Raw genomic sequence first — 14,028 nt, 5'->3', positions numbered from 1 at the left:
TCTAAATTGCAATAAAATCATCCCAACTTTCATTTCTGCTCTCTTCCAAACTTCCAAATTTGACCCAAGTCTTGCCACTTGATAAACAGTATGGATTCAAATCCACCTTGAAACAAAACACACAGCTACATTCTAGACATCTCTCATGTTAATTACTGGAATCCAATCTTCTGTGAAAAGTGTATTTTCCACTCAAAATAGAGCTGTTAAGCCTCATTCAACATGGCCATGAACTTCTTCATTTAGCTTCCCTCACATGCTTTCCTAGGACCAAAACCACATAAAAAAATTTCTCAGTCTCACTTTCAGTTAAGGTCTGCACAATTCCACTCCAGCTAAGAGTATTTCTCTCCCCTCCCTATGCTATTATTCACATTGGTTAGACTCCCTCCCACACAGAACATCCTTTCAATTCCAACCCTTATCCTCTTCTAAATCTTCTATCCTCGTTTTCCCTCTAGAATCTGTGAACATTGCTTAAAGTGAATTAAATTTTCTCTGCCATTCAGCAGAGGAGCCTGAAGTTTAAAATTTTAACTACCACCTTTGTCTGGCTTATGAAGTGTATCACATTCTCGTATCATTCAGGTCCTCAAGGATAGCCACAGTGTCTGTCTTTCGACTGAACTCTGTGATGCTCTGTAACATCTAGGAAAAACCATAATAAACAACAGAAACTGCAAATCCTCTCAGGTCTAGGCAGATCATATATATTTGATAGGGCTAGTATGGATAACTTGAAATAAAAACAAGGCATCTTAATCAATAAGGAAAAAATAGTTCAACTATCATTATGAGGTGGAGAAATAAATACCAATTGCAAACTTTTCAACATGAGGTTGCTTCTGTAGAACCCCACAAAACCAGGGATATATAACAGAAAACTACAATTTGGCAAGGTGACTTTCTTTGCTTGACAGATGCAAGATATTGTGCAGTTCTAATATCTATCCATCTAAGTAAAATACATCACTTGCCAAAGTCATGCTGGATCACATACAAACTATCCTCATGAGATCAACACTCAGTAATAATTCTACTTTGTAGTCAGTTACTTGTGTAATTTTGACTAGAAAGATACTTCCATACTATTCAGAAGTTCCATAAAATGATCTTATTGAAATATATTTGTTCTATAAATCAACACAACATATTCACTACTCTGTGTCAGAAGGTTAGAGTTTTAGATCACTTCCTCATTAAAAAAGGATGTTTCTGATGGGTTTCAACAGGAATTATCTTCAAAGGTATTTAAGATTTTTCAGTGATCAAGAATAAAATATAAGCACATTGATGGTTTAATGAAAATAACGATGGTAGAGTGATAAACAATGAAGACAAGTCACATCTATAGGTGAATCCAACCCTTCTGTAAACCAGTCCCATTCAGTCATCATTATACTTACAGGATGGAAGACTACATCCTGGAAGAGCAGCAGTTCTGAAAAGGACTTAGGAATCATGATGGATAATCATCTAAATTTACAATCTTTTAATGCAAATAACTGAGACTGAAAGATTTAAAAATGCAATCCTTGGAGGTATAAACAAACAAGCGAAAGGTTCAAGAATGTACCTGCACATAGTAGACGCACACAGCAATACTGAAATTACTACCAGATGCTGTATGCAGTTCTTATGTCCACGCTTTAGAATGGATTTTAAAACATCTGAAGTTTCAGAAGAGCCGTAAAAGCTTTACAGTTAGAGATTTAAGGAACTCCGTCTATATAGGTTATTAAAGCTAACATATTTTTATGTGAATAAAGTGAAATAGTTTAAAACTAGAGTAGTTATTTGTTATTCTAATAGGCAGCTAGCTATCTGATGGCCAGCAGCTGTAACTAAACAGTCCTAAAACTGAAGGAGGACTAAGAGTATGGAAAATAAACTAGCTGAATCACTCAAGAGACACGGAAAAATCCTCACACTTGAAGAATCTATATGAAAATCAGCTATCTTTTTCAAACATATGTTCTACTGCACCCAAAAGATACAGACTTCATGATGCAGAAATAACTAGACTGAATTCTAGGGATAATGGCATGCCAGTCAGATTATTTCATTACCATGGTCACCTCTGGCCTTAAAATCAGCTAGTCTGTAATAGGTAGAAAGCTGCAGTGCATATAAGAACATTTCAAACTAACAGATGATAATATAAAGAACTCAAACTACAAGTACAGTCCATCAGAATCAAGCAGAGCTGTGTTCATACATCAATGATTTGTATACCTTGCTGTTTCAATTAAAAACTCAAAATTATCTGTTATGCCTCCAACTTTTACTTTCATATTTTTAAGTCTGTTTCAATGTATCTGATATTTACATATTATAGTATAATTATACCTACCATACCATGGCTTGGAGTAGGTTAATTGCATAGGAAGATTTACTATGTTTACATTTTTTCTTAAATTACTCTTTTTTTAAAAAGCACAGTAAAGAGTCTGAGGACAAATTATTCAACTGTTTATCATACATAAGACTGCATGACTATAATACAAAGGGCTTGTCTTTTCATTTAACGTTACAATATACACAGCAAGTCCGGACTAGATCTTACAATCTGAACACAGGTATTTCACCTTTTCCATGCTGTTTATGTTTACAATGCACAGAAGTCCTGTAACCAAACTGTGTAGTAAAGCACACAAAACTGGACTGTAACATAACACAGTATGCAGAAGCACTGGATTTTATGATTTCTTCTTTATGTAGATATTTTTAACTCCTTTATTTTTTGGTGCTTGCTAAGGTGTGGCAACCCGCGCACACAAAAATTACCCAGATTTCATATTACCCTTATATTCCTAGACAGCAGTAAGTACTGGATTCCTTTTTATATTGCTAGACTCAGCATCCTGTTTCTAAGGTGACAGCCTTCCAAATCCTGTAAACTTTCTCTGAATTACTGAGTTAAAAAAACCAACAACAACAACAAAAAAGAAACCACCAAAACCACTTTCATCCACAGGGTTGACTTGTCAATACAAAAGAAATATGGATCGCTTGATTAAAAAAAAAAAAAAAAAATCATGATTTACAAAAAAAATGGTAATCCCAAGTATTCATTCCCATTCACATGGTAGTCAGCTGCTGCATTGCCACTGTAAGTATAAAAAAATTCCACCTTTTAGTCTGAAAAAATGACTTAGCCACATGGAATTGACCAGTATGAACTCTGAATTTTCTGCTAAATTAACTTTTAAAAGGGCTTACTGGCAGAGGTAGATCACTGCTTCTGTAATATATAATGGGCAAACAATGTTAATCTGGGATGGGCAATCAATGAATTACCCTTATTCTTTCAAATGTTTTTCATGAAGCTTTTACTTTTCATATAAATAAATCTCTGAATGGGCCTGTAAATTTTGCAACTGCCAAGCTGACTGTGTTATATTAAGGCAGCATTACCCAAAAATTAGGCACCTGTTAAATACAGCCTGCTAACCTCAGGTCTCATGTGAGTGTTTTGCTTTACTCAGACTATTATTTTGGATCTGTTCATGCAATCAAGGTCTTGCCTTCAAGTTTACAATTATGTTAATAAGGAATACAAGAATCAACTGCTGGTTTCATAGCTTCTGGATCTCGTGTCCCTTTTACCTTCAGAAGCCTGAACACATTTATAATGTAACAGATGTTATAGTCTCAAAGTAGATGTCAATCTATTATGTTCAGTACACAGATTGCTGTAAATGTATTGGCTATGAATTCAACAACAGTTCCAGTTTTGTTTAAGCAATAGTACAGCCATAATTTTGAACTGACATTTAAAAATGGTCTAGTTACACCTTGTGTCAAAGTGCAGAACTGCTACATTATTGGTTACAGACATCTATGTGCTATAAAAACAGCTTTGGTACAATAAATTATCAAAAAAAGAAAATAAATTTTTGTAAAATTCACAGCATAATTGTGAGGCAAAAAAGCAGTCACATAAAATTCTGCATTTTTAAAAATGTTCAGGATGAACAGAAGACGTCTTTGTGCAGAAGTAATGGTGGAGAAACCACGTGCCGAGAAAAAGCAAAAGAAAAAAGTAAAAAGCAGGAAGGGACACAGTTGTAGCTATTTCCATCAAACGCAAACCACTACTCCTGTGACCTTCAACCAATAAGAAAGTCAACTTTATGACACACGCAAAGTGACCTTGCAATACCTTACAATAAGTGGGTCACAAAAGTCTATTTTAAAAGAAAGGCCTCTTGAATTACCCATTCTCTATGTTTTCAGCATTAAGGACTGTCTGCAAAAGCATGTCCAAAAGTGATTGCATCTGAAATGGTAGGCTCTTCTAACTTAAGAGTCCAAATCCATAAGGCCAAAGGTTATCCCAAAGACCACCACTTAGACCTCCCCAGGACTGGCCAGGACCGACCCGTTGATTGCTTCTCAGTGCACCTCAGTTATGAAACCAGTCATATTTCAATACTAACTGACTGCGGTCTCCAAAATATGAGACCCACAGAATCCCATTACAATTGCTGCTTTGATCCTCAGTAGATTCAGAAAAGGAGAGTTCTGATCACCGCCACTTAGCATGCTTAATGTGCCTTACAAACTCCATTACAACCGTCCCTTTTTACAGCTGAAGAATATATATTTGTGTAATCTGAAGGTCCCTCTTTCTTACAGTACTGCATTTCTGTGCCCATGTTTGTTTGGGGAACTAAAAAAAAAAAAAAATATATATATATATTACTCACTCCCCTCCCACCCAAAAACTTCAAAGGGCCTTTTTATAATCATGTGCAATGCCTTTAAAAAGAAACTAGTTTGCAACTACAACTAACATTTGAACAATAATCCCTGTTGAATGAGACCAAAAAAAACCCCTCCCCCAAAAAACCGAACTATGACTAGGTTGTGGCAAGTTAAAATGGGGGAAGCAAAAGGTGAACACCACTAAGCTATCCGTTAAGGTGGGTCCGGACATGGCTCTTAAAAAGAAAAAAAAAAAAAAAAAAAAAAAAAACCCAAAAAAACCCAAAAAACCACAAACCAACCAAAAAAAAAACCCCCAAAAAAACAACAACAAAAAACTTCATTGTCCCTTTGCAATCTTTTCAAGTTTAAAAAAATAGTCAGCTTTGCCCTCCTGTAGCGGTTCAGTGAGTTTATCTCCTTCTGATTCAAGCAGCTTTGCACTTTGTTTTTGGAAAAACACCACTTCTATAAAAACACACAAGAAACAAACTTAGTTTCAGTTTAGTCACGAGCTAGCCACAGAACTTTGCTGAACACAAACTCCTGTCATGGGAGACTCTTCTCTATCAATCCCTTGCCTCATTGCAAGGTGTCCTTCAGTCATGTAATGAGCAGGACCAGTATTAGCAGAAAACTGGTATGTTGGATGTCCAGCTATGCCAGTTTCTTGGCGCGGATTAGAGTAGACTGTTAAATTCATGTCCATAGCTCCATTTTGTCCAAAGTCCAAGGTATTAGCAGCCACTGGGCGGTTCTGATAGGCCTGATTGCCTTGGTTACCAGTAGAGGAGGAAGATGTAGAGGAAGAAGTAGTTGAGGAAGACAGGGATGTCATGGAGTGGTGACTGTGGCCCACCTCCATAGAATCCTGGGTGGAGGAGCTGTTTGTTGGAGAATTGTAGACCCTTGGCCTGGTCCGGCTACCCAAGGCTTGCTGTCCATGATGGTGGTGGTGGTGATGGTGGTGGTGGTGGTGGTGAGAGCTATTTCCGTGATGATGATGTAATGCATTCTGTTGTTGAGGGGTTACATGGAAGGTGGTTTCTTGAACTGGATGGTTTTCAACAGTGACCTGTGTAGGAGCTTCAGTGGCTGTCCAACCAATTGGAGGAGGAAACTGTTGTCGAACCTATGTTAATAAGCAAAATAAAAATTAAAATGCTTAATCAAATCTGTCCATTTGCAATATAAGAGAGAGATTAAGTTATTAAGGTCTATGCTAACTTTTTTAAAAGTTAACCAAACCTTGCAGTTGCCAAATTATTCTAGAAATGTAAGCATGCAGTTAAGAAGCATTTCTAATACACTTTTCTAAACAGACCTTAAGAAAAATGAGTTCACATTCTGGATGCTTTTTTCAAACAGTTTAAGTAAGTCCAATATGTGACCCTACTGTGAAAATTATTGAAGCAGCTTTACATAATAGCAGTAATAAACAACATTAATATTTGTACACCACCTAGAACAATAAGGCCCTGATCTCTGACTCAGACCTCTGGATACAATTAGCACACTAAGCTAAATTAATATGTTGTAGTTCATATCTTGAACAGCATCAAGAGCATTAGAGGAGTGCTATTCACTCCTCTGGAAGAACACAGCTGATTAAAGATTATTGAAATAGCAAGATCTAACTAAACACTGATTTGTTGCATAAACTAAATTGTCTACTTGGGAGAAAAAGTTTGTTTTCTGTCAGCTGCAAAGAAGCATGTATGATCTTCTTTTCTTTTCTTGTGAGTGTAATGCTTGGAGGCTATTGCTTTTATACCTGTAAAAGTGATTCTATAAAAGTGATGAACAGAAATGATAAATCACTATCACATTTCAGTTTTATTCTTCCAGGAATAAAACAAGCTAACATACACTAATTTATATTTTTATCTGTTCTGTACCAAAATAAAAGTATTACTGAATTATTTGTAGTTAATAAATGAGTTGTTGCTTCCTTCCAAGAAGAAGTACTGAATAAACCCTAATTCAGCCAATGATAATATTGGTCAAGTACCTGAACACCATAAAATGGAATTAAGAACTCCAGCAGGAGTCCACTGAAGTACAAGCTAGGTCTTCACTGGGTTGGAAGATGAATAGTTCTGTGTGCCCTTAGGCCCTGTGTAAGATGAAACACTGACAGCTCCACCTGACTTACTGCTACCAATTCAAAACCTTTACCTCTGCAGAATCTGGAAATTTTTACAGCTAGCTGCAGTACTTTTGCCTAAGTGAGTGACCTAGTGTACACAGGACTATACAAGAGCTGGGGGTAAAAAATAAACCAAATCTGATGGCTAGTTCTATGTCTAAATGACTTCACTCCTGAAATGAAAGTGTTAATTAGTTTTAGGCATTTAATATTCTCAGAAAATTCGTATAAATCAGAACAGACCAAAGCTCTACTTAAGCATACCTGTGGGCTGTGTGTTTCACAGTCCATAGCTTGAACAGCAGCAGTGAAGTGTCCACCACTATGTCGATGCTGGTGTGTGGGGTCTGACCGTGCCCTTCCACTGTTGCTTGTTCCAGAAGATCCACCTATAAAATCGTAACATGCACAATAACTAAAGAGACACACAATTTACAGTAAGCTGTAAAACAATGACAGCATGAACATATTTAAACTGCTTCAAGGTAAAAATACAAGACCTATGCTAATCACGCACATTTTCACTCATCTACTTTTAATTTTTTGTTGGAGCAGTTACCTGTTTCAGCTGATTAAAAAAATTGTTTTGATGAGTATGACTGACATATTTGGTTTTTAACAGAAAAAGTAAGATGACATTTACCTGGGAAAAATTCCTTTGATGTGATTAGGAAATATGATTTTGTTATCTGTTAATGAGAAAAACTTACCTGAGCTTGAAGATGTACTAGAGGTGGTTCCTGAAGACTGAGACTGCTCCATGGCAGGACTCGTAGACACACTGTTACTTGTGTTTGTACCTTCGTCTGCTGTTTTCTTAAAGAAACTATGCTGTAGGGCATAATAAGGTTGAATTCGTGTCTTAGGGTCATAATCAAGCATCCTTAAGATGAGGTCTTTGAACTTCAAGTAGTCAGCTACAGTATGACCCGATTCCCCAGCACGACGTCCACCTGGTCCTCCTGTTTCAACTCCTAGTATATTGTGAAGTTTACGAGTTCCGGGTGGTTTGTATTCCTGTTGGGAAGTTAGAAATTACTTGAAATCAAGTTATATATTAAGCCTTGGATGTGCATAGTTTAAACATGCCATAAAAGGAAGTAAGGCAAATAAAAGTAAGAAACTATTCAACACTACCGGAAGTGTTACTTAACCTGTCTTACAACGTGGAACAATAATAAACAACAGTAAAGCTACATTTTTGGTAAGGCAAGATGTAAAGCAAAGTAACATCTCACCATTTTTTATGTATTTTTTTAAAAGAGACAGTCCATATTCTCATCCTAGTTATGTAACCTACCCTTTTTCCATCTTTGGTCTTCTTCAAGTTCCAAATGCCATCTGGCAACTTCTCAAAGAACTTTCTTGCTTTTGGTGCTTGGTCAAGGATATGGGTAGGTGGTATCCCCAAAACTTCCACTATTTTATTCATTTGATCCACCTGTTCCAAACAAAGAATATTTGTGACAACGTGTGACAGACAGCTGAGCAGTGTGACAGAGTGATATTCTATAGTCACATGGTAAGCAAATGTTAACTACCCAGACAAGTTCTAAATTAATTGTGAGCTTAAGAAAAATCCAATACGTACAAACCAAGTTATTGAATAAGGAGTAAGGGGGGAGCCAGAAACAGACAATTATTAACAGGCAATTTAGAGTTCTGACAAAAGACATTGCTGTCATTGATGTTTATTCATTTTAGAATTACTAGACTTCCCTAATTTATGTATTACAATTAAACAGATGAAAGTTATGATGAGAATGAACAAAAAAAACCCTAAAATAGTCAAATTACTTGTACTGTAATATAGCTGCATACCTCATTTGCCCCACTAAAAAGAGGCTCTCCAGTGTGCATCTCAACTAAAATACACCCAAGGGACCACATATCAATTGCAAGATCATAAGGCATTCCCAGTAGCACCTCTGGTGATCGATAAAAACGACTCTGGATATATTGGTATATCTGAAATAAAAGCATCTAAAGGTAATACACAGCATCCAAAGGGCACTATTATGATTCTGTATTACAGAACAGAACTACCATGAAATACATTTTTAGTGTAGAGAAAGCCAAGGTATCCATGATACTAAAAAGTATCTATACATTACATTTATAAAAATATGTAAATGTTAATTCTTAAGAAAATACTAGCATTCACACTCAAAAAAAAAAAAAAAGAAAATAAAAAAAGTAAAGTGCATTAGCTCGTGATGACAGTATTTTACACTTTAGGGTTGATGAGTGTAATCTCATGCAATTACAGGTAATCATACAACAAAATTTTAGTCTGGTATCACCCAAAGAAAAACTGTTTCACAAGCCACATCAATGTTACATAACTTAAGACAAAAATCTATTGTAAAAGACCAAAAGCCACAATTATGATGTGATAAAATAAGATTGAATTATCAGGTCATTCCAGGAACTAGAAAACAACACATGGAAAAAGCAACCTTCTTCCACCCCCAACTATCCTGCTTATTTCACAAGACAGATAATTCTATCTTGACTCTAAACCTGGAGACTAGCTGACAATTCTTTTTCAGTGCAAGCAACTAAAGCAAAGGTGTTGTTTGCTTTAGGTGACCAAACCCTGAATGGAAGTGGTCACTTGCTCAGCCAAATAGAATTCTTTCAACCAGGAAAGAGTCTACTTGTACTAGACTATAAGGTGCAAGCTGAACAGTACATCCTGATAAACTTTTTGGTGAGCAAATGGTCAGTACAAAACAAACACTTGAGAATATGATTCAAAGCTCTTCCTAAAGAAAACAGGCTTTGGCATCCAAGCAGAATTGTTTATGATCTTAATATATTAATAGTTATTGTATATATTTTAACATTTCCTAAAGCAAATATAGAGCTAATTGGCTATGCTGGATAGACTATGCTAAACAGATTCTAACAGCTCAAATAAAAAATGCACTCATCTTCAAAGTACATAAACAACAGAACACAATTACAAATTTTTGGACAACGACTTAATAGTACACATCTATCCTAATCCAAAGAACTGTCGACGGAAAGCAATCTGGCCCTTTGTCCTGGAAATGCTTTGCACATATGCATCTCTACTTATAGTAATACCACCACTAAACTCAATTCAGTCTTTCCACAGTTGCTAAAGTGTTTCTAAAAATGGGTTAGTTATAACCAGTATCTTTAAGAGCCAGCTACTGCACTGTCTCGACCCTCAAATACCTTCTTATCTCCAAGGCACACTAAATAGAGGACATGCTAAAGTGGAAGGAGTAATACATATGGAGTAAGAAAATAATAAGAGTATTTTATTTAATAGCACTGCAGACTTCTACAATCAAGTGCTGATGCATTCTGCATTAACACAGCATAAAAACACAACCAAGGAGAAAAGAAAGATGGGAAGTTTATCACTATGGTGAAAGTTTATCTACTATGGCACTAAAATTCCTATTTAAAGCTCCTACAGACTGTTGATCTCTAACACCCTATGTAAAAATTAGTTACTATTTCATTTAAGTCATCATTAATAAAGTTTAAATTAGCTATCTAGGTATTATGACTTAAAAATATTAAATTTTTCATATGCATCCGACAGTAGCATAATTAGAATTTTTACTAATACTCACCCTCTGTCCAAGTTGACACGAACTGCCAAAATCAACAATCTTGATAGCACTTCGTTTGGGGTTACAGAGCAGGATATTCTCAGGTTTTAGGTCACAGTGAATGATACTAAGTTCAGGAGTTGCCAGAAAAAGCAGTGCAGTGCACATTTGCTGTGCAAATTTTCGTGTCAGGTTCAATGAGACACCTCTGAAGTTGGTGTTCCGCAACAGATCATACAGATTGTAGGACAGCATTTCAAAGACTAAGCAGAGATGGTTTCGGAACATGAAGTGGCGTTTCAAATGCACTTTAAAAAGGGGAAGAAAATAATTAACACATATACTGTGTGGTAAGTATTAAATACTAATTACAACACAATGCTTAAATATGTTAATCAATATGTAGGAAGCTGACCCGTGAGTAAGATAATACAGTGTTACTTTTTTTTTTCCTGGATCTATGGTTATTTACAGAATATTGCTGCCATGCCTAGGGTACAGGGGGCCATTTTACACATCTGAAGTGTCCTCAGGTATACCTCAGTAAAGCTGTCTTAACCAAAAAATGATTTAAAAGATAGAAGAGATATTTGTTCAAAATAAGCTATCACTCCCCTATTAGCAAAGGCAAACACATTTGTGGGTAAATAAAAATATCAGCAAAAAGACAAGCGCAAACTGTGTGTAACGCAACCTTTGTCACAACACTTTTGATCTTTTTCAGGGGAGAGTTCATTTCTCCACGCTCCTAAAGCTGAAATTGTATTCATGTCCAAGCAGACTGGAAAAAAGTGCACATACAGTGGCATTCTCAACAGTAAAGCAGCTATTGCACTTTATACTGAATTGTTTATTAGGGATTTCCCTTACATTTAGAGAGAAAATGTTTGCCTATCAGATTCATTTAAAATATACTAAGACATTACTGCAATTTATAAGCTGTGACTTCAACTCATTACTTCGATTAATAAAACTGATCGATATCCCAAAGGCATTATATTCATTTCAGAAATCAGGCATAATCTCAAGTTATGAAAGCAACCAATCCAGTCCAAATCCAATTAATTTTTTTCATGAAATACGTGAAAAATTCAACACATTAATCTGTTTAGAGGCAAGCAAGGTTTACTAATCTGTCAATCATTCAGGTTGGTTGCTACAAGTAAAATAATATTGAAATAGGAAAAATAGATAAAAAGCAACACACTCGCCTTTTTGTCATAATAAAATCTTGAACCAATATTAGCACAATGAGAATTCAGACTTTCAGTTAAGGCCATTACTTGGTGTCCTATGGATTATTTTTTTTCCTCCATTATCATAAGCCAGTTCTTCATGTGTCCCTTACACCTTACCTGTAACAATACCATTTGCTTCCACCCTGATGCCAGTTCCTGCAATACATTGTCTAGACCTTTCCTATTTTCTCATCTTTGCCATATTTCCACTATCCTCCCACCATGAAAGCACCAGCACCTTTTCATGTCCTTGTGTTCCTCCAACACTTGATTCAAATTCCTCCCCACATCACCTAAGCTTGCTGGACCTGCCAACTTGGCAAGAAACACCACTTACTCCAACTGATTTGTAACTACCAGCATGCTACTGGCCAGCTACTACCACTTGCCACCACCACCCAGCCAAAATAGTTTGGGTAAGAGCTGAACTTGCCACATCTTTCCTTCACTGAAGACATGACATTTGAACATTGCTCCTCCACCCTGCTACCAATTTTCACAAAACTTGAAGACCCTAATGCATTCGTACACTTGTGTTAGATCAGAAGACCAGTCAGAAGGTTTGAAGGTACTAGAGGGTATCTGACAAAAGTGTAAACAGTTAAACTTTATGTCCTTAAAAATCCAGCTACAGTGTATTTAACCATGTTCTCCCTGAAGTCTACATTTTACATCACACAGTATATTGTAATACTTGCAATGCTTTCAGCCTTATTCAGCTATTCTCAGCATCATGTATCTGAAAGCCTACACGAGGGTGAATTGTCCACATGTCCTATTGGACAACTTATTTTTTACATTAATATGCTGAATGCTTCAATTAAGTTTTGTTGCAAAAGTATGTTCATAAGCAACTGTTCCTATAAATATTGTCCAGTGAAGTGCCTAGAGATCTCAGTTTTCCATGGCCAGTTTTTGCACAACATGCAATACAAGGTATTCATTCAAAACATTATCTATTTGGGTTTTTTGATCCTTACTGATGCTGTCATGTTCATTAAATACTGTGCTAAATAAAAGGGGAACTATTCAAATATACCCTAAAAGATTTGGAAATCAGCTTGAAACAAGCCTAAAATCACTTGCCTAAGCAAAGGCAGTACCTATTATTTCTCCACTGTTCAAAATTATCAGGACTTTTTTTTCCTTTTTTTGTTTCAGCACTGCTCTCTATATAAAGCCATCCTGCCTTAACTCACAGAGGGAGATTATATGATGTTTTGGTCCATTTCATTTTACCTGATGTTACAAAACAGACTCTCTAAAAATTTAAAATTCCAAGAGCTTATTTGATGATGCCTATAGTGTCTTTATTTACTGCGTATTTATCTCAAACTGGTCATGTCTTTAAGGTTCCTAAAACTTCTTTTTGACATAGTATGCTGTCAAGTTTAGTTTTTGTTTTATGTAAACATGTTATTAATAAATTTAAGTTAAAAATACCTTAAAAACTTTTACACTAAATACATAAAATGTATTCTAAAGATAATATTCTATAAAACAAGTTAAAATGTAACTGAATACTCATCAGATAATTTAATACGAATGTATATTAACATCATTTCAAAGGTTTTTTTATAAACTACAGAAAGAAAAATTAGTAATCCAATATATACATGCAAATCAGAAAAGCATAGCTGTTAATATTTCAGCTTCTGGAAAAACTAAAGGATGCATAAAACCAGTTTCGTTTTCCTTAATCACTCTTTTTCATACTTCTCCATCTCTCTTTACAACATGCTGTTGCTTTTCTTCCATCATCTTTTTTCCCAATTCTCCACTCCAGAGGACAGACAGGATTTAATAAACTTTTTACACAAGCTGACTTAATTTCATCATTATTACAAAGTTCAAGTAGCATTATTATAATAAGTCAAGGGAACAGCATTCCAATCTACAGCAACCATCAAAATTATAAGCTTTAAAATATTTTCTGAGCTATAAACGAGCAAGTCTTAATATTTACACAAGTCTTATCTCAGTTTTGTTGTCCGAAATTTTGAGCTTTTTAAACATGCACGATCAAAAAATAATGATTAAGCTAGCCATAAAACTACTGTATGATGCTGGTTTACATTAAATATGCATGCTCTTATCCATGACAGTTCTGAGATAATTTAAGATACATCCAAAGTAGTGAAAGAGATGCAAACTACCACAGATCACAGCTTCTGTGGAAAACCCGGTCCATGGCAACTTCTTCAGGTGTCCATATCATTAACTGGAAAAAGAAAATTCTACAAAAGATCTCAACGCTACTAAGTAACAAGTCTGTTATCCCAAATAATTTTATATATTCTTCTTCTGAATCTGGTCCTGTTGCAAAGCAAACTGTAAA

General features: G+C 35.6%; 1 protein-coding gene across 1 annotated transcript in view; it reads right to left on the bottom strand.

Annotated features, from left to right (window-relative positions):
* Positions 1–2,451: 2,451 nt before the first annotated feature.
* DYRK1A (dual specificity tyrosine phosphorylation regulated kinase 1A) overlaps positions 2,452–14,028 on the bottom strand; it is an 86,296-nt gene continuing 74,719 nt past the window's right edge. The window contains exons 7-12 of the mRNA XM_075518588.1: positions 10,474–10,760; positions 8,681–8,827; positions 8,160–8,300; positions 7,570–7,876; positions 7,124–7,248; positions 2,452–5,842 (exon numbers count right to left, since the gene is read on the bottom strand). Coding sequence (XP_075374703.1) covers positions 5,219–5,842; positions 7,124–7,248; positions 7,570–7,876; positions 8,160–8,300; positions 8,681–8,827; positions 10,474–10,760 — 1,631 coding nt within the window. The 3' untranslated portion in view covers positions 2,452–5,218. The remainder of the gene's footprint in view (positions 5,843–7,123; positions 7,249–7,569; positions 7,877–8,159; positions 8,301–8,680; positions 8,828–10,473; positions 10,761–14,028) is intronic.

This window comes from Mycteria americana, chromosome 1, assembly GCF_035582795.1.
Source record: "Mycteria americana isolate JAX WOST 10 ecotype Jacksonville Zoo and Gardens chromosome 1, USCA_MyAme_1.0, whole genome shotgun sequence".
NCBI classification, from domain to species: domain Eukaryota; kingdom Metazoa; phylum Chordata; class Aves; order Ciconiiformes; family Ciconiidae; genus Mycteria; species Mycteria americana.
The sequence above is the reverse complement of the archived record's forward strand: the minus strand, read 5'-3'. Positions and strand labels throughout refer to the sequence as shown.